The 24890-nt window shown below is 33.2% G+C and overlaps 1 protein-coding gene and 2 long non-coding RNA genes across 12 annotated transcripts in view; 1 reads left to right on the top strand and 2 right to left on the bottom strand.

Annotated features, from left to right (window-relative positions):
* Positions 1-24890, bottom strand: part of LOC149796585 (uncharacterized) — a 130612-nt gene that overhangs the window by 76122 nt on the left and 29600 nt on the right. For 9 of the 10 annotated variants that reach the window (XR_016421723.1, XM_089961309.1, XM_089961310.1 and 6 more), the window contains 4 exons: positions 15634-15785; positions 12088-12232; positions 5030-5056; positions 2819-3013 (listed from right to left, as the gene is read on the bottom strand). Coding sequence is in view for 9 of the 10 variants with exons in the window: in XM_089961309.1 (XP_089817435.1) it covers positions 2819-3013; positions 5030-5056; positions 12088-12232; positions 15634-15785 (519 nt within the window). In the remaining variant the exon portion in view is untranslated. Of the gene's footprint in view, positions 1-2818; positions 3014-5029; positions 5057-12087; positions 12233-13908; positions 13986-15633; positions 15786-24890 lie in introns of those variants that run through there. The other variant, XM_089961311.1, reaches the window with a different exon arrangement.
* Positions 16569-19453, bottom strand: LOC149796587 (uncharacterized). Its single transcript, XR_016421722.1, has 3 exons — positions 19133-19453; positions 18413-18509; positions 16569-17554 (listed from the first exon to the last, which is right to left on the bottom strand). It is a non-coding gene; the product is annotated as an uncharacterized LOC149796587 (long non-coding RNA).
* Positions 19572-23251, top strand: LOC149796588 (uncharacterized). Its single transcript, XR_016421721.1, has 3 exons — positions 19572-19894; positions 20585-20679; positions 22697-23251. It is a non-coding gene; the product is annotated as an uncharacterized LOC149796588 (long non-coding RNA).

A 24890-nucleotide genomic window follows, 5' to 3' on the forward strand; every position in this document is an offset into this window, starting at 1 on the left:
TTTATCAAAAAATTCAAGCATTTTTCAAGAAATTGTTTACAAAATATTTTTTATTCACCATAATTAACTGTCTAAACGCAATAAACTAATGTGTGAAAAGTCCACAAAGTTTCACACAGAAATATTTCATTCTGAGACATGAAATCACTTTTTTCACCTAAGCCAATAAAAAGACACTGCTTTGCTTAACGGATTTGGAGATGTGTGTGGAGGGGTGCATGTGTGCAGTCACCTCACCTGCATCAGATTGGAAGATAATAATCTTATTTGCTGGAGTTTCTAACAGAGTTTGTTTTTATGTTGAATCAAATACAATAAATTCATTCCTACAATTGACGCTTCACTATCTTTGTTCTTTTACTCTTGACATCGTAGTTTCACCTATCAATCCTACATCAATTTTATTTTATGACAATGACTACACATAGCTCATTGTTTATTACTTGGCCACCTTACACAGATATAGTGCTTAAAGTAAACATGTTTGAAAACACAATGACATTTTTTATCAGCCTTAATTATCAAGTCAATACACAGGCCAAAGCATCCATTCAGTTAAACATCACAAGGGTATAATCCCAAACAAAGCTGAGAATTAACAAGCACATACAAATAAAGTCTTGCTGAATATGTAAGTAACCCAACTTGGAAGTATAATGTTAGGACAAATGAGTTTCTCACTTTATCTATGGAACTCTCAATGTTTCTTTTTATCAGTAAATTACAATTTTCCAATGAAATATTTAAATTTCAAGAATGTTTCAAGGACTACTGAGCATTTTCAAGAACTTTCACAGTACTTTTTGGACCAAATCTCAAATTTCAATCATTTTTCAAGGCAACCACCAAAATTCAAGCATTTTCAAGATTGTGTGAACCTGACCAAGGACAAGCCCTGTTTTGATCTAACTGAACCAGTGTAATGAAATATTACATAGGAAACTGCTACATGAGTACCTATAACAAGGATTAATTCCCATGTTGAAAATAACTTCATACTAAACTGTTCTCTGACTGCTTTGTATGGCTTCAGCTTGCCTTCTGATTCAAATACTGTCCATGTTTTCATTATGATCTCTACAAGGAGGACAATTCATGGAACTTGTAGTTTTCTTTCCTGAATGCTGCAAAATTTGTATGTGTTGTTCAAATGAAATTGATGATATAAATACAATTGGAGAGCCATGTTGTGGATTTTTCTTATTTCAATCAGTCATAGCTTTAGGTTTCATAGTTCGTGACATAGTGAAGCCATGGCAGTTCATTTAGCAGAGCATCAGATTCATAATCCAAAGGTCAAGGGTTCAATAAATGGGACATTTTCAACACTATAATTGGGTAAATTCCATAATCAACATTGGTATATGCTCATTTGTTTCCTTCATTAACTTTGCATTGTCAGAATCATTCAGTATTTTATGATATTGAACTTGCGTGCAACTTCATATTGCACTCATAAAGGAACTACAGTGTACTTTCTATTGTAAACAAACAATGTACGCAGATGGCCATCACTTTTTGTAAACAAATCATGTACACTCACATAGTAGGCTGTTTTTGTTTTGGTTGATCACATTTGTTTCTGAATGAACTAAAGCAGATGTTTCGTGGACTGCCACATACCAGCTGCTTTGCTACATTCCATGTTAACTTTTTTGATACAATGTTTCGGATTTAGGCAGGGGATGCCAGATTTCATAAAATTGCTGGATACCTACAAATAACATGCAAGTGACTAGGCATAAAATGTCTTCTTTAGCTGGTAATAAGAATGGCAAAAAATATACTTACAGTTTTACATCCTGAATTTCCTTTCTTAGTTCTGAAAATCTGAATTACATGAGCTATGTCATGGGTTCTCAAGCTTGATTATACATTTCAAAATTGTACTGTAATTTGGACTATATTCCAAGAGCAATTACATCCTCCTTACTGCACAGGGGTTCTTATCATTGCTTACAATTGACCTGTCATACATAAACTATATAATAACTAGTTATTATATAGTATTTGTATGACAGGTCAATTGTAAGCAACGATATGAGTCCCTGTGCCTTATGAAACTGAAAATGAAATAAACATTAAATTCCATAGTGTCTTTTTGATAATTGCAATTCAAAGACTTCATATTTTTCTCACATTATGATTTCAAATATTCAATGACAGAACAGAAACACACTTGCAGATGTCAACACACTTCTCCCTCGCTATTTCAATCCATTGTATTTCATGTAGAATTTGCAGAGATGAATCCAGTCCATAATCACAACATTTCATAGAATTGACAAAAATACCAAAATCTATTCATTCCAGATCAAATGGAAAAGTTGTTGCAATGTGCAGTCATTCACAATATCAATCTAAATTTCAATTTCAAGTAGACCAAAAAGCCATTTTCTTTCAAAAGTTATGTCTAGCACGTGACTAAGTTCAAATTTATCTGGGCTGTGTTATGTGCGCATTAATAATGTTGTTGCTGTGTAATGATGAATCTGCACTTGTGTATTTAGTTTGGAATACAGCATACATTCAGTTACTTTGTTTCTTGTAGTGTATTTTGTTTATATAATTAAGCCTTAGGTAGAATAAGAAAAATGAGCATATAATAAAAACGTTACTGCATTTCTATGGGAAAATATGAACTCGTTTTGTCGGATGGATATACTGCTCTCCCAAGGTCGTGCAGTATTCCATCTGAAAAACTCGTTCATATTTTCCCATAAAAAATGCAGTATATAGTAAATACAAATTTTCTTATCTTAAAGTTTAAAGATGAAGAAACCAACAACTTTTACAGGTAACATGCAACGTTACTTACAAAGGCCTGTGTTCTGATTCTCTCCAAAAGTAGTAGTCTGCTGGACACCTCCAAACAGTCCAGTAGCAGTGCTCGAACTAGTGTTTTGCTCAAAGAGGCCCCCAGTGGGGGCTGGAGTGTTTGATCCAAATCCTGGTGTACCAAATCCTGCAGATGTACCCGTGGTTTTTGCAGGAAAGGTACTGGTATTACCTCCTTATGCAACGAACCATGAAAAAATGGCAAATGCAATGTAATCTTCATAACACCAACAACAAAAAATCTTAATTTCAGATAACTATAATCTCTTCAATGATGCAACATGTACTGGTACAGGTTTAATTTTTAAGTAACTTACTGGAGTTTTTCGCTAACAGATTTTGGCCAGAGTCTTTATAAAAATTGTTGTACAAAATATCAATTAAAAACAAGACAATAAAAACTAGAAATTAACTATGACGTTTGACAAAAATGGCCAATTCCTTAAAGGCAAATTTCAAAGAATTAATTGCTGACATTGCCTAGTAGAAGATATGTGTTCAAGATGCAGCTCATATATACAACTGTGTCATTTACATATATAAAAAGCTTAATTTATTCAACTACCATCAAATGTTTACAAAATCAGTAAACATGCATGTAAATGAACATGCATACAACTATCATGGATACAGAATATACACTAGCCCAGTAAATTATATATTTAGACATCTCTGTTGAATGTAGCCTGTGTTGTAGAATTTTTCCATTAAGTCTTTTTCTTAAGGTACGTATCAGGGTTTTACTCTAATATGGTAAAGCTAGGAATAAAAATACAGCTGATGAGAACTGGTTTTAGAGCACATTACACAGCATTGCACATAAGGTTGATAAACAGATATTATGCTAATAAAAATTACTGTCAAACTACAGTATTTACCTTTAAACATGTTTGTTAACAGAAAATTGATTATCATAGCAACATTATAAAGAAACAATGCTCCAAGCATGTAAGCCATTGCATCTAAGACATCATAGATTCTACAAAGCACTCCATTATCAATTATTCTGTGTACAAATATGCAAAAGTAGAAACAAAATCACAACAATCTGATGGATGTTTTACTGAAACTGTCAGATATATTAAAAAACCCACATCATACAAAGTGAATCCTGCAAAAACAGGAGATAACAGACATACAACAAAGGAAATAATTGCATACTGCACAAGGTAAGACATGCACAAGGTAAGACTTGCACATCATAGCAGTTATCAGCTGTTCAATAAGGCCTAATGGGTGGAGTACAAAATGTTTAGAATCTAATATTTGGGATTAAATGTCATCGCTTCAGTTCCTGCAAGCCATGTGCATGTTTAGAAATTTTGGTAAAGTTGCAAGTTCAGATAAAGAGGAAGATGGGGTCCAGAACTACTGGCCACATTATGTAACAATCCTCAAAAATATAGTGAGAATCATGGTAGAGCATGACTGATACAAAACTTTCATGACAGAATGTATGGGTGTATGGGTTTGGGGCAAATAATGTTTTATAAAGGAAATGAAGATATAATAAAAGCTTCATATTGTTTTATAACAAACATTAATATCATACAACTGACAGACCAATTCAAGTACAACTGTTGGCTTTAGGTAAATGGGTCCAAAGTAGTTATATCAGGGATCACATCTCAGCTGACAGACCAATTCAAATACACCGATCACTCGATAACTCACAAATGGGCTTAAAACATTGTGTCTGACATAGATCCTACTTTAAAAATAGAAAACACTCCAAAAACTACATAGAAAATAGCAAACTAACGTTTGTAACTAAAACCTTGGTATATTCCTAACTTTTTCATCAAAAAACAGATAGTACCCAGACATTTGAATCAACATCACAACATTCTCAACTACGAACAATAAGTCGTATATTTTGGTACATTTTTTTTTTCAAACAATATTCTCAGTACACAGTTAATAACAATATTCAGCAAATTTTTTATCAATACAAACACCACTAAGACTACCTTTAGGCAAATTGCAAGCCATTCACAAAATTCAATAACTGTAGATGATGGGCTAATTGAGTTATTTGTAAATGAAATCTGTAGCAGACAGATGAATGGACATCACAACAAAGTATACTCCATCTTATGACATATAAAAAATATAATTCATTTCAAGCAATGGAGTAAATTATCAAATCTATTAAATTTAGATATATTGAGCTACCAATTAAAATACATACCAAATGGCATGGAGGTTCCAAATGTGTCTGGAATAAATATACTTATTATTAGAAATGAAACCAAAAAGATAAATTACAAACCAAGATAATTCTTTGATACAGTGAAAACAAGAGACTCAAGTGTGCCTAATATATCTCCATGTCTTAACATCTGACTATTACACTTAGCTGCTTTATGTAATATTGTAAGAACAATGCCTATGTAAACTACATCCCAAACATTATATTATGTCAATTTTACCTGTTTAACTAAATCATGATAAAAGAAGTCAAAACTATGCATATTCTCTCCGAGATCCTGATATATACTCATTTATGACCAGAAACAGAGTGGCTAAAGCATTGACAAGTGTGTATGTGTGTGATTTAACAAATTTTCAGTCATATCACTATGATTTCAGCAGTGTGGTAGTTTATAGTGGTATCTAGCACTGGGGCATCATGCTGCAGACATGTCCCATCCTGACACATTATCCTGATACCAGGCCAAAAAGTCCAAACACTAACCTCTTAATGCTGAGCACCAAGCGAGGCAGCTGCTAGTATAATTTTTATAAGTCTTTGGTATGGCTTAAGCAAGGTTCAAAGCTGTGACCTCCTGCATCCAAGACAGATGCTTTAACCACTTAGGCCACCAGAACAGTCACTGACAAGTTTAGCCCAACAGGTATAAAATCATTTCATGAACATTATTAACCCTTTTAGGTGCTGACAAGATTTGGTTAGTGGTGTTAGCATTGCCACACATCAAATGCAAAAAAAAAGTGGAAAGGAAATTTCAAATTATGAAGGTTGATCTTGGCAACCCATTCAAAACAGCATGGCACCCTAGTCTGGGGTCGCAAGTCATGGGTTAAGAACCACTGCACTAACATGTATTGAGCTTGTTCCTAACTCCACTCATCCCAAATATTGGTATTTAAGCCAGTTTACCCAACCTGATAAACACATGATCAGAAATAGTCTCTAGAGTGAAAACAAGTGCAGCCAATCACATGCAAGATCACAGCAACAATTTGCATGGACCCTATGTATTATCAAACTCATGAGAGATCTTGATGATATAATCATTCCATGCAATGCAATCATGATAACAAAAAACATAAAAATCTTTATTTCAGATAACTATAATCTCTTCAACGATGAGAAAATTTACTGGTACAGGTTTAATTGTTAAATACGTTCCTAAAGCTTTTCACTGACATATTCTGGCTATAGGCTTTATAAAATACTATTGTACAAAATATTAATTAATCATGAGATATCCAAAAACTAATGAATTCGAAATGAACTATGACTTTTGACATAAAAGGTCAACTCCTTAAATTTAAAATCATGCACAAATTTTTCTCTCCAAGATTTAGTTTTTGACATTGCCAGGAGCAGATACATTTTAATGATGCAGTTCTCCCTCGTAAACAATGCTGTAACATTTACATGTGTAAAAAGCTTAATTTAGTTAACTGCCTGCACATTTTTACAAAGTCAGTTAAGGATGTAACCAAACATGCATGTGACTGTCAACGAACTACCCATTCCAATTAAATAAATATTACCTCATCTCTGATTAAGAAGACTGTAATTAGTGGGATTATTCTTCTCATATAGTATGTATCTAATTTTTATATCTAATGCTAGGGAAAATCTCATGAGAAATGATTATGGTGCATATTACAACATCATATTTCAGGTTGATCGACTGATAATGCTGAGGAATGTTCCAGTAAAAAATACTTGGGATGCTGGGAAGGGACTTTCAACATGAAGTAATCAATGATAGATGCAATTTAGAGTTTTACATTATTCTCATATCAACTCTTTGGATAATCATACTACCCTAGTGGCATATATTAAAAACTGCCTTCCTTGGGTACCATGTATATTTCAATGGAAAACAGCCCGATAAAAAAATGTCAAACTTCAGTATTTACCTTTTAACACGTTTGTTAAAAGAAACATGATTAAAAACATTTTATTATAAAGAAATACCATTTCAAGTTTGTATGGCATTGTACAGATTCTTAGTCACTGATCCTATTAAAGCATCACATTATCAATTATTTCAACATGTCTGCAGCATGATGCCCCAGTGCTAGACATCACTGTGAACTGTCACACTGTAGACATCGTAGCGATATGACTGAAATTTTTTTAAAGCTACGTTAAAAATCAAAATCACATACACACACACACACACACACACACACACACATTCAAACATTATAACTTGGAAAGGTTCTCAAATTACAGTAAAACTTTGATAACTGAACAAACTGATCACCATATATATCTTGAATATCAGCCTCAGTTAAAAACCATTTCTGCCTAGGAAATCAGAAAACCCAAAACAACAGAAAGGTAAAACATAATATTTGGAGCTGAAACACTTGGAGTTTCAAAGTTCTATCTGTCAGTGCTTTTGTATGCATTCTTAAAGGAAGTCCATAAAAGAATTACTTGGAATAAAACAAAACCTGCGTCACAATCTTCTATTTGTTACCAGAGCTCTACATGAGCAATGTATTTGTCCCTTTTATGCTGATAAAATAACTTAAAACACAAAGATATTTTTGATAAATTAAAATGGCAGAAAATAGTTAATCCATTTTAGTGTAAGCTATTTACAAAACTACCAATGACAGTCAGAATTCTGAGATGGCAATTCAAGTTGACATTCCCAATTTATTGCATTAAGTTACCAATCTTACACATGTCCTGTACACTGAATGTACTGTAATAACAAAACCACTGTAAACTATCTCAAAAACTTTACATAATGTTGATTTTACCTCGTTTACTATATCCCAATGAAAAAAATCCTCTCTAATGATAAAGACATGATTGATTTGAATAATTTCCCACAAACAATTGAATGTGTCCACCATCGTGATATAAATCCATATAATATCAGAAATTGTCATTAAAGTGTTCACAAGTTCCATCATTCAGATGCAAGATCACCTCATTAATATGCATGGATCTTTCCTACACATTCATCAAAGATCTTGGAGATTTAAGAGTACTCATTAATACCAACGTTGATCAAAACTGGATATGAAATGATGTCCCCATGAGTGGTATTAAGCAGTTGATCACATGCAAAATCACTTCAACAATATCTCATATCTTATTGAACTCGTGCACAATCTTGATAATATAATCATATAGTCGACTTATGGCCAAAATCAATCAAAAGTCTGATTTACAAAGTTATAAAAAAAACTCAATCAATCAGATCCAACAGGTATAAGAATTGAAAATAAATTTCTTTTAGTCAGAGAGTGTATCAGGTATCAGACTACTTATAAAAGCTGTGAAATGGTCAAGCCTTGGGCTAGCAAACTACTGATAATTTCATCTGATGTTTCATCATTAATACATGTGTATCTTGTTTATTAACGAACTAATTCAAGATCCTGAAGATCAATACCCATATTCCAAGTTTGATCAAAACTGGATCTTCAAGCTGAGCCAATCACATACAAGATTTAAAGTTTATTTAATATGCACGGATCTCACACATTATCAACCCACAAAAGATCTTGATGACATAAGCCCATCAAGCCCTGGTCAGAAATTCCAGAGTGTTAACAAGGTCAGTCAATCAGAAACAAGATCACTGTATTAGTATGCATGGAATGAGTATAAAATTATCTAATGTGTACACAATCTTGATTATAAATGCATACATTCAAAATCTGATCAAAATTAGATACAACACTTTGGTCTCAATGTAACAAAAGGTCACCTAATATTAAATGCAAGATTACCTCATTAATATGCAAGATTACCTCATTAATATGCAAGATTACCTCATTAATATGCATGGCTCTCACCCATTATCAAAACTATCCAAAATCCACAAATACATGATACCTCTAAAAGGCACAGAAACATAGATCACAAACATAATTGGGACAATGCAAACTGTTCTAACCATCATCAGAAATTGAGGAGATGTTTCTGTTGTTTTGAGCAAGGGCATAATGTGCAAACATACAGACATACAAGCAAAATACAGTGTCACAACTGTCTATAATATGGGCATACGGCAAAGCACTGCCAAACGTTCCACTTAAATATGCATTACTAGGAAAATGGCAATTAAGAACGAGACAAAAGTTTAACAAGCAAACGTAATACTCCAGAAAATTCAAAACATCCTATAACATTTGCTATGTGTAATTCCCCTTAATATGATCGACAACAAACTGCAGGTACCCAGTGAGTGATGATATCCATGGAATTACCTCTGGTGCAATCCCATTAAATTGCCTATATCAATGAAAGTGGCAATACTATTGTAACTGCTATTGACATAACTGTTGAATGTGCTAAGAGAAAATTTAGAGGAGTATCAAGGTTCATATATTGATAGTGAAAATATTAACTAAAATATTCCATATCATTCATCTCAAAACCATAAAAACTTAGACTTCTTTCAAAATCAGTGGCTTTTATAGCAAAAGATCTCAAACTTTGCCGTCTGAACATTAGTTTTCTTTTTCTAAAACAAGATGAAATCAAATTATTTCTTTCAGAAAATAATTCAGTAATTGATATTTTTGCTTTCAGTGAAACCTTCTTACATGAACTTTTTCATGATGATGAACTTAAAATTCCTAATTACAGTTTTCAAAGGAAAGACCAACTTGTCCAAAAGGGGGGTGGACTTCTTGTTTACCTTAAGGATGGCATTTCTTTCAAACGTCAATATTATCTTGAGGAAACTGGTGTGGAAATAATATGGCTAGAAATGGGACATAATGTCCAGAAGCTATTTGTAATGGGCTGTTTATATAGACCACTGAACACTGACAATGCTTGGTATAATACATTTCAAAACAAGCTTGAAACTCTGAATTCAAACTTGAATTCTATATATAGAAAACAAAGAAGATTGTTCAGTAGGTACCTTCAATTACAATTTGCTTTATGATACCAATCAAAGCTAAATTAAAACCATGAATTCCCTGAATTATCAACAGCTAGTTCATGTACCTACTAGGATAACAGAGGTATCTGAAACACTAATTGATCACGTTTATACTAACAATGATAACAATATTATAGAAGTTGCAGTTCCCCAACATGCCATAAATGATCATTATCCTATATGTTGTACACAAAAATTAAGTCAAAAAGTAAAACTTATTATCACAAATATATCAAGCATCGAATAATGAAAAGATTCAATTGACAAATATTCCTTAAAGAACTGAAAGATATTCGATGGTCAGTAATTGAATGTTTTGATGACCCATCATATGCTATTGACATATGGATAGATATGTTTACTGACACCCTGAGCAATCATGCTCCTTTTAATTTCAAGAGAGTCAAGCAACAAACTCAACCAAACTGGATTACAGGTGATATACTGAATGCTATTAAGACAAGGGATAGATTTCATAAATTAAAAGATACTGACAATTACAGATTATGAAGAAACAGTGTTAAGTCCATAATTCAAAAGGCAAAGAAAACTTATTATTCCACTGAAATATCAAATAGTATTACAAAAAGGAATCCCAGAAAACTGAGATTCAAATCTGTCAATAGCCCATCACTGACATGTATTAGTAATGCAAATGGTGATATTAAGCAAGAACCTCTTGAAATTGCAAATGCACTCAATGATTTGCAACAAATGTAGAAACTACATGGAATAGTTTAATTTGCTGCATTCATGACAATCAGGCTTCTGTGAATGACATTCATGCCAGACTACACTAACAAGAATGGTTCTTGTTGCTGTAGGGTTTAATGCCATTTTTCAGCACAAGATAGGCTATACATGGCAGCCAGTATAAATGGTGGAGGAAGAACCCGTGAAAACCCCAGAAAAAGCCACCGACCCAAGAGAAGCTACTGGCAATCTTTCTCACGTACCCACATTGGCCGAATCCTAACCACGAATCAACGCAGACAGAGGTGAGATGGCAGTGATCCATAACGGTGAGCGCTTTAGACCACTCGGCCACTCGGGGCCCCTTAACAAGAACGGCAGATGATTGGTTAACAGCAACAGATCAAGACAACCTTGTAGGCACAGTGGTTCTTGACCTTACAAAGGATTTTGACCTTGTAAATTCACAAAATCCTGCTAAAAAGCTCAGCATATATCAAGTTAACCATGAAAGCTTAACTTAAGTTTCGATCCTAACTTGAAGGCAGCCAACAACAAGTTTCTTTTTTAAATAAACTTTCGGATAAGAAACTTATAAAGTCAGATGAAGCCTTGTACGTATTTTATTGTAGCAGTAGATCAACTATCTAGTTTTAACAGCATTTGTTATCTAAGGACACCTCATCTTTCTACAATGACATTTGCATATATATATGCAAATGTCATTGTAGAAAGCCTCAGGGAGGATTGGTCAGTTGATCAAATGAGCTTCTGCTTTAAATAAAGTCATTATTATTATTATTATTATTATTATTTATTATTATTATTATTATTATTATTATTATTATTATGTGTATGGACCAAATTTAAATGAAGCAACATATTAATTTAATTCTGGCCAGTGGCCATTATTGCAAGAATAAATATTATTATTATTATTATTATTATTATTAATATTATTATTATTATTGTCATTTCTTTGTCTTTAATGATGATGATTATTACTATTATCATCATTATTATTAACCAGTAATTACACTTTTGAAACTTTTATTGCACATATATTGAACGAACATTAAATCAAGAATGAAAACAAAATATTTGATATATATGTTGAAAATACTGAAAACAGGAAAGAAATAACATCATGTAATTAACAATCTATTTAACATTTTATATCATATTTTTTATTATTATCTTCCCCCTCAACTAGTTCATGATTATATAGCATGGCATTTCAGACTTCTATATGTCATACTTTTGATTGATAAAATCAAAGGAGACTTGAATGGGATGAGCAATATTAGACAAAGGTAAAGTATTTAATTGAAAATGCTAGATCATCTAAATCACTGCATTTTAAGGGCATCCATTTCCCATTTTAAAAAATCTGTCACTCAACAACTGTGAATTCACAGATGTAAAATACCTGGCTTTCCAAAGCCAGTGCCACTAAAAGCACCATCAAAGTTGAATTCTGTTGTCTGTGCGATAGGGGTAGTTCCAAACAGAGAACTACCTGCCTGCTGTTGCTTGCCCTTTCTATTTGCTGCATAGTCTTCCAGTCTCAATTCCTAGAGAAAAACAATTTTCTCCTTTAAATTTTGCAATGACCTAATTAGTATATTCATAATATCACCATCATATGCCTCCATCCAATAGTCACTGATTTATCATGTATCTATTTTGGCTATAAACCTTTGCATAACATTTTTGATAACCTAATGAAACCAAACAACTGAACAAATTGCAAAGCTTTACTATTACTATAATTAGGCTTGTAATTCGTGCCATTATATTTAATGTTCATCTGCTGACAAGATTGGTATCTGTTATTTTGATTATGTAGTTTGTTTTGAGATATGTAACTTCTTAATGAATTGAAAACATGGAAATGTCAAATTTTTTTTGCTAATAATTTAGCCTTATCATGGCATGTACCTGGTGAAGGTCTTTGCTTGGCAACATATAAGTTGTAATTTGATTTGTTCATAGTCTACAAAGAAATGCAGCCCCACCACTGCATTATTCAAACAGAAATATCACACTTGTTGATTAGATACAGTATTGTGTTGGAGCATACTTAAGTATTCATATTGAAATAATGATATTCCTGCACTTGAAAACTATTACAATATCAAACATTGTCTGTTATAATTTGTGAAAACCAGCTGTTCAAAACTGGGATACAAGAAGCTCCAAGAAAACATTTAAATAGACTATTCAAAGTATATATGGATAAAGAGTCTGACTATATTGCTGGCATTAGCTTTTTCTGGTAAACTGAACATATACTAATTAAAGATCAAAGTAATGAGAATAATTATGGGTTAGAAGGTATGGTAGATTAAACATGATGAATGTGATCAACATAAATATTGTGAAATACTAATAACCGTCTTTTTTTACCATCATAAATAAATACCAGTGTTGCTCCAAAAATGTGTAATCTGTACTTGATTTATTTAAGCATAATCTTCCTTTTATTGCTTTACGTATAACTGATTACAAAAAATTAATAGTAGAAAATACTTAAGCTATTCCATTCACCGGTATTTTGTACTTAAATAATTCCACACACAAGCTGTCAATAAATAAAAAAGAGGTAACTGCACAGAGTATAATCATTTCCTCTTATCATTAAAATGTGAGTTCTCTCCCTTTACACATCTAGACTCAAAAAGAAAATGCCAAAAGAGCTAAGTACAGAAAAATACATTATTGTTACTATTCTTTATAACTTAGTGTATATTGAAGAATAAACTCTCCTAGTAAAAAAGTGTCAACATCAGAATATCTTTATACACTCACTTTTATTAGCACCTTGACATGAAATAAAAATGGTTCAACACATTAGAAAGTATCACTTGGTGAGGTCATATTACATGTTATTATATATTTCATAGTGAGGTACTGAATTATAAAAGTAATATACAAGTGGGAGAAAAGAAAATGCCACTTTTATCTCCGCAGTGGCAGTATCACTTTTGGGACTATATTCTTTATCCGTTTAAAGTATATCTGCACTTTATATGTTATTCAGACCTGTATTTCCACACTTAAGCCTATTTCATTGCTTCTTCTTTTCCTTCCCTATCTCCCCACCCAACCCCATCAGAATAAATAGATCTTAACTGTGTCAAGAGTGTTGACCCTCTGGTATACATTTATATATCAACGAAAAGGCACCATCAAGAGTGCATAAAAAAATGAACCCCAAAAAACAAACCATGCTTCAAGTATTTATTACCTTTCTGATGTTAATTTCCATAAGAATGTCAGTGACTTGACCTGTCAGTATTCAATATTCTGTGTCACCCATGCACTGTATTAGACTTAAAGACAAATGGTACACAATTTTGCAAAAACTCTTAATTATATACAGTAATAAAATTCTTTAAGCAGCAATTTTAACTGTCATCACAATCATAATCTGAAAATGATGGAGAAATCAAATATTTATTAGTGTTTTTTGCAAACCAAACTGAAATTAGGGCTTAGCATCTCTTACCAAAATAATCTGCAAGCCAGTCAACATATAGACTTCAAAGCTAAAATCCTAATACAAGTTGAATCACAATCATAAAATCTGTTGTCTAGTGATGTTACACTCTGAAGCCTGTTGAAGTGTTCTGTCACCTTGCTATAGTTCCCCTCCCAGCAATGCTGACTGAATCAATCCACGCAAGAGATGTGTTAACAAACATTTTACCAATTGGAAGCATTATAAATACATGTACAATATAAACTTGCAAATTTTTATCGATGTTACAATGCAGTTGTTAATCATGCTGACACAGAATGGTGAAATAAACCCATACAAATCAAATGTTTTTGTTTTTAAAACTGTATGATAAAAAGAATATCAACATGTTTTGAGTAGATATAATGAAATATTTCATTTGTGAAATGGAAACATTCTGTATTGTCACCTCACTGATGAAATATTTCCTTATATCTACTAAAAGAAACAATGATAGCCTGTGTACTTCAGGAACTGCATGTTAAAAGACAATCTTAAACTTGTGTTCTTTTGACATGATATAGACAAAACTTGTTGAATGATGCAATGTAACACTTGTTGCAAGCTACTCATATCATGTATTGTTCAGCTGGTGTTTAAGTTTCATCTCAAATAAAAACTTGGATAAGATTCTCTATTTGATAAACCACTGAACAGCATGGAGGTCAAATCCAATTTTTATTGCAAACATAAGAATGATTACTACTACTGGTAAAACAGTTATCATAGCAAGAAAGTGGCCTTATAAGACAGGTGGCCTTTCAAGGGGGGGACTAGGTTTGTGAGATTTTAATGTGTATATAGCACGAAAGCCACATATAACTTAAAGCAGTTAATTTCTTCTTTTAAAAGGGTATTAATTATTGAAATGTTCTTCTTGTCTTAAAAACAGAGTTATTTCAAGGTAACATAAATTAATAGTTCTTATTCATAGGCATGAAATTTGAGTGGGATATTGTTGGCATGCTCATTACAAAACCATTCAAAAATGTTATTTAAATCTTGGTATGTTATGTTCTTTCATATTTATAATATTTCTCTTTCCATTTACTCTATTTTCTCACTGCTACAGAATATTCTCCTTATTTTTTACAATCTTTCTTATTTGAATCTTCCCAACATAAAATCTTTCGGCAGTGAACTCTCCTCATTGTCGTCAAGTCGAATAACTTACTTTTTCTTCTAAAGTATTATTTCTTCATTTGCATGATGGTGTTAAAGTTTTGTAATGATTTATTCCTATGTTATTAACTGTACAGTACTACAATTTAATTTTGCAGACAAAGCTTTTGTAAACGAAAAACCTTATTATGAAGGAAGAGATGCATGTACTGTCACATGATTTTTCAGTCTTTCTCTAGTACCTTGTTTTGTTCAAAGTTGATTGTTTCTGTGTGTTTGTGTTAATCCACAAAATTGAGGGGGACCACTAAACTGACAGTCTGTACTTACTTCTATACTTTTCTCCTCATATTCTTTCATAGCCGTGATACACTGGTGTTTGGTGTTAATATTGGTGGTAACTCCATTCATGACAATTGTGTCTTGTCCATTGGGTGGATTGAATTTGATTGATGTGCCACTTGCAGCAGCTGGTCCAGAATCTGGAAAGGAAGAAATCCATGCATTTATATTTACTCTTTCTCATACAGCTGAATAAACAATCAAAGAAAATAGGAGTTCTGTTTAAAAATTTTACTTCACATGACTTGCATTCTTCCCGGCTGTACTTTTTCCATCGTATACTCTGGAAAAGGATGGAATACGATGGAAAAACATGGAAAACCCTGGAAAATGATGGAAAAATGAAATATTCTCCAGAATTTAGCATGGAAACCCTGGACATTGTGCATGGAAAATGCTGGACATGCCTGGAAAATGCTGGACATTTTGGACTTTGAAATTTTTCAGCATGGAAAACCCTGGAAAACGATGGACATTTTGGACTTTGATTTTTTTCAGCATGGAAAACTCTGGAAAATGATGGACATTTTGGACTCTGAATTTTTTTCAGCATGGAAAACCCTGGAAAAGCATGGACAGTTTAGACTTAGAATTTTTTGGATAAATTTCAGCATGGAAAACCCTGGAAAAGGATGGACAGTTTGGACTTAGAATTTTTGGGATAAATTTCAGCATGGAAAACCCTGGAAAAGAACTTAGTCAATTTTCAAGATTGGTACAAAGAATTATTTTGAATTACCTAAAGAAAGAGCAATCATGACTAAACTGCGCTGTAACACAGATTTTTGAACTTGAAACTAAACTATTATTTCAAACCTATGATAAATATATACTGAGAAATAGAGGACACAAGTCAAATAAACAAACTAAACCATACACACACACACATTTGACCCCTGCTTTAAAAAAACAAACTACAAGTGTTGAAGTAGTACATCATTTATTGTATGTACCACATATGTAATTAAATGTTCATTATCAAAAGAACATCACTATACAAAAATGTTGGTGTAACACAAACTATACATGTATGAAAAGATATCCTGAAAAATTAGTTAAATCCTGACCAGAAAATATCTGGTGCATATAAAATCATAAATATGTCCAAATCTGTTCACCACTCGAGCTTGACACTACAGTGTATAAGTATGAAATTCTGCTGTGCAATGGTGAGAGCCATTTAGTCCTTTTCATGATGATTGGGGAGAACAGTACCATAAATGGCATTTCCAATTTCAACAACAATAATAGGTTCTCGAAGACACTTGATCCTATTTTTGATGATGAAAGGAAGTCTTCTTTCTTGTCAGAGCCAACTTCATTCCAAAGAGATGTTTGCTCATAATTATTAGTTATGTACACCTGTACAGCCCCCAGTTTCACACATTTCTTCTTTATCAGAGCACAATATTTTGCAGATCCCACCATAAAAATTGTATTTGAGATACTCCTTACTGAATTCACATTTTTCCTTCAAATCTTTGACAATTGTCAATCCTGTGTTTGCTGAAGGAAGATGCAACTGAATTAAGTCCAAAAAGTCACATATTTAGCATCTGACAAATTATGTCTTGTTGGCAAAGCCCCAAGGACAATAACATGTTCAGACTTTGTGATTTCACTACAATATATATCTTGTTATGGGGCTATGACATAAAGTGGGGGATCTGTGACATGAGATGGGTAAGACTGAGTTGCTTCATTCACCTGATGATACTGTTCATTGTCTGAACTTGATTAAAACTCTATACTTTCTTCTGAGTCAGATGAAAAACTCATGTCACTGTCACCATATCTAGTTGGTTCATCTGTTGATATTCTCATTATATTTGAAGATTAGTATTACGTACAGTCACCAATTTCATAATATCCAAGACCAACAGAACTGGATTCACCTAGATCAACAACACTGTAATGAGAAATACAAATTTTAGTGAACATGTATAATTCATATTAAAATCTTAACATTCAAACATTATTGTTTTGTTGTGGGAACTGAATATGTACAGTTAATATTACATTGTTACAGTAGTTTAGTTTGACAAATCCAATGTTAATGCATGCATCATTTAAACATGGGTAATGCAAACATGATACACAAAGAATGCATGTAAATGACAAGTAATTGATACACAATAATATACTCAATCATACAAAGTACATGTGATACAACATACACTTCATAAATGTATGTGATGTTTTCAGAAAAACAACTCAAGTTTCATAACATTTTAGGGCATTATAAGAAAAATGAAAGTAAAAATTATATTTAACATTTTAAATAATTAAAAACTTAAGTATGACAATGCATAACAATAAATTATTATATCTTGTTCTGCAAGAATCAATACTGATCAGATATTTCCTGGAATTTCTGTAATTGGCTGATTTGGTTAAATATGGTGTACATTGTGCATATATTGTGTATGGTGTGTTGGATAACCCATACAGAGTGAATGTTCTGTTCAAACACGTACACTGAATATTCTGTCTGTAAATACTGAATGATTTCACCATATACTCAGAATTTGTTGAACTCTGAAAATTCCACTTAGTGTTGTATAGTGAAATTTGTTTATTCCTTAAATTATTGATATGATAATGAAACTGTGTTTAAGATATGAGCCATGTTAAGCTGTGAATGTACTAGGTAAGAACAAATGTATAAAGAATAATGCTTATCTTCACACAAATAAACATTGTTGTGGGAGACAGCTGCAGACATTATTTAAAATGTAAAAAAACTCTCTATTACTCCTGGAATTACCATTGTTTTCTCTTCCTCCAGTACATAGTGCTTTTAGGAATGGACTTTGTGGAATTAACTTCAAACTGCTTATATATTTTGTCCTGAACACCAGTACCTGTAATACACAAACAGCATTAAAACGTTTACAGACTGTACAGTCAGACTGATTAAAACATTAACATATCGTTCAAAAATCATCTTCATGGTAAAACTTGTGTACATTTTAATCTTGCTAAGATTAATGTGAAATTTTTCAAAATTTCTTTTTCCAGGACTTAAGTTACTTAAGTTATGATTTTACTTATATATGTAGCAGTCTGAAAATTTAGCAGTAACCTAAAGACCTTTTTGGACTAGATCTACAAATACTCAAGAAATTCACAACTTTATCATAATACCAGAGCAGTCCCTGTTTGGGCTTACATGTATCACTGGAGTTAACATTTCCAAGACTGACAATTAAAAGGTTATGGCTGTTAAAATAAAATTCCACAAATTAGGTTGCTTTGAAAGTTATATATACATATATACTGAAAAACAAAAATACCTACTCTAATTTTACAACTGGTGCAAAAGGAAACTTGTTTTTGACCTTGTATATCTTTTCACATTTATTGAAATACTTGCTTACAATTTAATTACCAGTCATACATATATAGTGTTGGGCGGTTAATCATATAGTCAGTTTATACTTGGGCAAACGAGATAAAGTCGAGACTCCGTTTATCTCATACTCACCTATAATATTTGGGTGTCCAATTTGTGCTGTCTTTCCATTTGTGTTCCACACCTCGACACGATATTGCCTCTTGGTCGTAAACTTTGTCTTCTAAAACCACTTTACTGTAAACCAATCATTCCCCAACATATCCAAATCACGGCGTTGGTATCCGATGTATAGATATTAACTCTTTAGATAAATCATAAATCAAAAGAGAACAAAATGTCTGATTTTTCTGTCAAGTATTCGCCTTCACGTATCGGAGTCACGTTTTTGTCACGCAGAAATAGCCGAGGTTGTTCCGTATGATGATGGCTGATGAAGCTGACTATGATGGGATATAAAATTAAGAACTTATTTTTTTCTAACCAATTACTATATTGAAAAAGCCGGCATATTTCGATTTCATGCGTTAGAACCAAATTTTCTGTAAAAAGAAAAAAACAAAAAAAAAAAAACCGTTTCTGTAAATTTTGGTTCCAAATTTGGCACCGAAATACGCTTTGGATAACCAGTCTAGAATTTGGGCGCAATTTTCGATTGGAGTGTCATTGAAATTGTATAATATAAAATATCCCAGGATTTTAAGATGACCACTGAACCAGAAATATCACTGGTTATATGGGTGAATGATCGTCCCATTCAGGGAGGCATAATCTGTATGGCTGATGTACGCTCGCCACGAAAAGAAATGAAGGAATATCGCACGGGAGAGAAAGTGATGGCGGTTTGTCGTGGATTCAAGGGATACCATGAGTGTATTATTGCGAAAATAGCAGGTAAGTCATTACTCAGTCCAATTGTAGCAAAATTATTTGCACGGCCGCCAAGTACCTTAGCCGCGAAAGACTTCGCGTGACGTAAATTTACGGAAAGCTATTACGAAATATATCCTATGGAACAATTTCTTTTTTTCATGCTGTTTGAAGACTGATAAATTAAACGTCAAACTTGTAAGGATATTGAAAGGTATGTGTTATGTTTTAAGCTTTGTTTACATACTTGGCAACATTTTTTACTTATCCTAATGCACAATGACCAGTCATCTCGTGTCTGTCGTTCAAAAAAGTTGGTACGTGCCGGCCTTGCGAATATACATTTCCAAATTGTAAATTTCACTTTAAATTTTATTGACCCTTGATATTATTAATGATCTGACTGGTATTTGTATTTTTTACATTTTCGTTATTATTTTCCAGACAGTGTGCTATTTGTAGCAATAAGTTATATTTGTTTTAATTAATTTTAGACTGTGACTCGGAAATATACCGGTAGATCTCTTTTCCAATTAATCTTCAATTCAGATTATGGCTTGTTTCTGACTATCCAATTTATATTCAGCCATTTCAGTAATATTTAATAGTAACTTACTGTATAATTAATAAGAATGTACAGTTGTAAACTGTTGGAAATGATTATCATTTTTCCTCACCAAAAATACTTGTTTAGTTTGTGTCCTTTAATTTCAGAAAAAAAGTGGCAAGGCACAGTTATGTAAACAACTTGATGGCGACAGCTTCATTGAAATTCTTCGATCTTTTAATTTGAATTAAGCAAGCGAGAGGTAATACCACATTTGTTTCAAATTCAAATGTCTAGAACATTAGCTGTAACCTGGAGTTGTGTATGTAGATAAGTAAATATATCAGAAACTTAGTGCATATGAATCATCATGGTGAAAATTTGGATTAAATTTTTTTTCACACCCAGCATGAGGCAGAAATATGTCAAATTTTGGATTTTAACAAAGCTGCTAAATAAATATTCAGAATGCTGTACAGCTCTGGTGAATATATTGGCAAGACACTAACTGGGGCAAGAGCCAATAATAAGTACACACAAGGCCACCTCTCCAAGAACAGTCCAGAATTCAAATAATTTATGGTATATTTTAAATTATTAACCATGCGTTTTAAACTTTGTTAACCTATGACAAAATATATGCCAAATTGTAACAAAATTTTTTTATGAACTAAGGCTGGAACATTATTATGAAATTTAAACGTATACACAACTACTACTTGAAATATTATAGTGTAGACAGGCAATATTCAAATGGACAATGTAAATCTACTTTCAGTTTAAATGGTATAATCACAACTGCATGTATATGGTAGCCAGTTTGTGTGTGCGTGATTCAGATGTTTAGTAACGTAGCTTTAACAAATGTTTAGTCACATCGCTACGATGTCTGCAGTGTGGCAATTTATAGTGATGTCTAGCACTGGGATATCATGCCACAGACATGTAGCATAATGTCTCCCACCCATTCACATTATCTTGACACCAGGTTGACCAGTCCTAACACTAACCTCTTAACCGTTTACCTTATAGAGCATAATTACAAAGTGCAGCATGCTATAAATAGAGCACCTGTTACCTATTCGACTCCATACGCATAGGCCTGCCTGTTAACTGTTAAGCAATGTAGTGTATTTTATGTTAAACAGCAATTGTAACCATTTTACATTTTTGATACACATCTATTATGTGTGGAAAAATTTAAGATTAAAAGTCTGATTGTTATAGCTGCGTAATTATTTTTCACTGAAGAATTTTTTACGTGCTTTAAAATCCTGAGAGGACTCATTCACCGTCATGTCAGGGAGGCCGCGTGACCAATCGTAGCTGCCATTTCTCATACTTCAAATTTACAATTTGTCGTCTGCATCTACATCACTAAGTCATCTGAATTTGATAATTTATGAAAACTAATTGCTGCCTGCATCAATATCAGAGCCTTTACCTAAGTTATTGAATCTTTCGTAGTTCTGATTCTAATCGTGAAAACTTCGTAAGTACTGAATGAAATCCGTGACCTCCATTTCGGAGAGTGGAGATTATGACCCAGTTACTTTAAATAGCAGATATCGACCAGGGCATAAACAGTGACCACGTGATCTGATGTAATTGTCATTCACAGAAATGAATGTAGTATCTAAATGGGGGTTTTCCCCGAAGGTGGCGCTATGAAAACCGGCTTAAAATGGCTGATGTTTACAGTAGGCATCAAAAGGCGCTTCCATGTGAATGGAGTAGAGGCGTCAAAAGATGCTTGCATGAGGTAAAGGGTTAATGCTGAGAACTAGGCGAGGCAGCTAATAGTACCATTTTTTTAATAAGTCTTTGGTATGACTCGGTTAAGGGTTCAAACCTGTGACCTCTCACACCCGTAGCAGGCGCTCTAACCACTTAGACTTAGGCCACAGGAGCAGTTAGCTAGCCAGTTTAATTTGTGATGGAAACCACAGGTTTTTAAGGCTATCAAGTTAGTCATCAAGCCAAGTGCCTCATTACAATTACCAACCTCAGGGATTGTAAAAGTACTGTAATTGCATGAAATGTTTCAGGCATAACTCTCATTCTCTCACTCCCCTCTCTCTCCCTCTCTCTCTGTGCGTCTGTCTCTGTCTGTCTCTCTCTCTCTCTCTCTCTCTCTCTCTATATATATATATATATATATATATATATATATATATATATATATATATATATATATATATATATATATTTTTGGGATTGAAATAAATTTGAAATCTTGCTTGATTCGATTCATTAATATACAATGATTTGTATTTCAGAAATCATGAAGGAGAAGTATAACATTGGGGAGGTGATGGTGAGACAGAAGCTTTGCGATTTGGTTAAACCATCAAGAGTACCATCACTTCCACAGACTCCAGTGGTGACAACAGAAAAATAAGAAATGTGGTGAATGAACTATGAAAAAACACGTGTAAAAAGAAATATTTTAAATTTTTTAAATTAAAATTGAGATAGAAATTAACGTGAATTTCTGTTATTTTGTTGTTAAGATTGCTTCAGAATAAATTCAAACTATAACTAGAGTAAGAGAACATATTTTTAGAAACTCGGATGATGTTAAGGAGCCAGTAATCTGGATTTTATGTCACCAGTAGAAGTGTAGCGACATTTATGACAACTTAAGCCATGTTGTCTACTGAATACTAGTGCACAACCTATTAAGCTACCAGTGACAAGTATAGTTTTTAATTTTTGTTTCCTTGTTTAAAAGTTACTAAACATCACAGTCAATACAAGGAGTTGGTTGGGGTAATTTGGATCATGTTCTTCTTGAAATTATCATCAAATAAAAGTTGCATCACTGTTAAAAATCTCGTTTTCATAAAATATTTCAACAATTTTCAGCTAAATTTTAGTGTTGTCCAGGGTTTTCCAGCCTACCCTGGATAAAGACTGGAATATTAGTCCAAATGCTCCAGCATTTTCCATGCTAGAATTGTCCAGGGTTTTCCATCGTTTTCCATGCTAGAATTGTCCAGGGTTTTCCAGCCTACCCTGGACATAGGCTGGAATATTAGTCCAAATACTCCAGCGTTTTCCATGCTAGAATTTTCCAGCGTTTTCCATGCTAGAATTGTCCAGGGTTTTCCAGCCTACCCTGGACAGAGGCTGGAATATTAGTCCAAATACTCCAGCGTTTTCCATGATAGAATTTTCCATCGTTTTCCATGCTAGAATTGTCCAGGGTTTTCCAGCCTACCCTGGACATAGGCTGGAATATTAGTCCAAATACTCCAGCGTTTTCCATGCTAGAATTTTCCAGCGTTTTCCATGCTAGAATTGTCCAGGGTTTTCCAGCCTACCCTGGACATAGCCTGGAATAATAGTCCAAATACTCCAGCGTTTTCCATGCTAGAATTGTCCAGCGTTTTCCATGCAAGAATTGTCCAGGGTTTTCCAGCCAACCCTGGACAGAGGCTGGAATATTAGTCCAAATACTCCAGCGTTTTCCATGCTAGAATTTTCCAGCGTTTTCCATCGTTTTTCATGGAATATGATGGACATTCTACAGCCGGGTTAGACAATCTAAAAAGAAAACTAAGCATGCTCCAATATATGAAGTAGCCATTTTTTATGTTCCATTGTAAATTTTCCTTTTGCCCTACAAAATTCTAACACAGAGGAGGTATGTTATCAGATTATACAAATCAATGAAAGGAATTGTATAAGCTGACCAGAAATGTACAGTTAACATTCTGCAAAACAACTTGGCTAAGGATGGCTGTGGTAAGGGAAATACACATTTTAAATCTCAACAAATTCAAGGAAAGAAAGTGGAATCAAAATTACATGTTTGTGCAAGATCAAACGTGGACCAGTTTGAAAGAAAACATTGTAACATGTTATCAAAACAATTATCAAGACAACATTATGACAGCAAGAGGCCAAAAAAAGCCAAACATTGCTCATCTGGCAAACATTGGTTTATTCAGGGATAAATTTAATAATACAGCATGTGCCATGAAAGATTCGTACCAAGTTTGCTTATACCTAACTATGTCATTCTAAAAAAGTTTACAATAGGTTTTCCATGTTTGCTATGAAATCTCACCTTTGCTATGGGTAATCATACTGGAAACAATTTTGACAGCATGTTTAAATTATATTTGTACCAAGTGAGATCAAACCTGGCTCAGCATGTTCAAGAAATAAGTGGGAAAAAAATAGTTGTTTTCCATCCAGCTGATAAGGAATCCACACTGCTGCTAGGGGATCCACACAAGACAAAAAAAATTTATAGCACATGTCCTAACAAGCATTTCTCTAAAGTTTGACTGGTTTAGCCTGTTTAGATTGAACCATTTTGGTTGCTCTACAATGCTGCAAGATGTGACTAAAATGGTTAAATATGCAGCAAAACAATTTAGAACTGACTAGTGAAATTTGTAAATTTACAGCCTTCTAGCGATCCAAAGAATCAAAATGCTGAAACTAGAAAATGAAATAAGT

The sequence above is a fragment of the Sinohyriopsis cumingii genome, chromosome 6, assembly GCF_028554795.1.
Source record: "Sinohyriopsis cumingii isolate HCF-2022 chromosome 6, ASM2855479v2, whole genome shotgun sequence".
NCBI lineage: Eukaryota > Metazoa > Mollusca > Bivalvia > Unionida > Unionidae > Sinohyriopsis > Sinohyriopsis cumingii.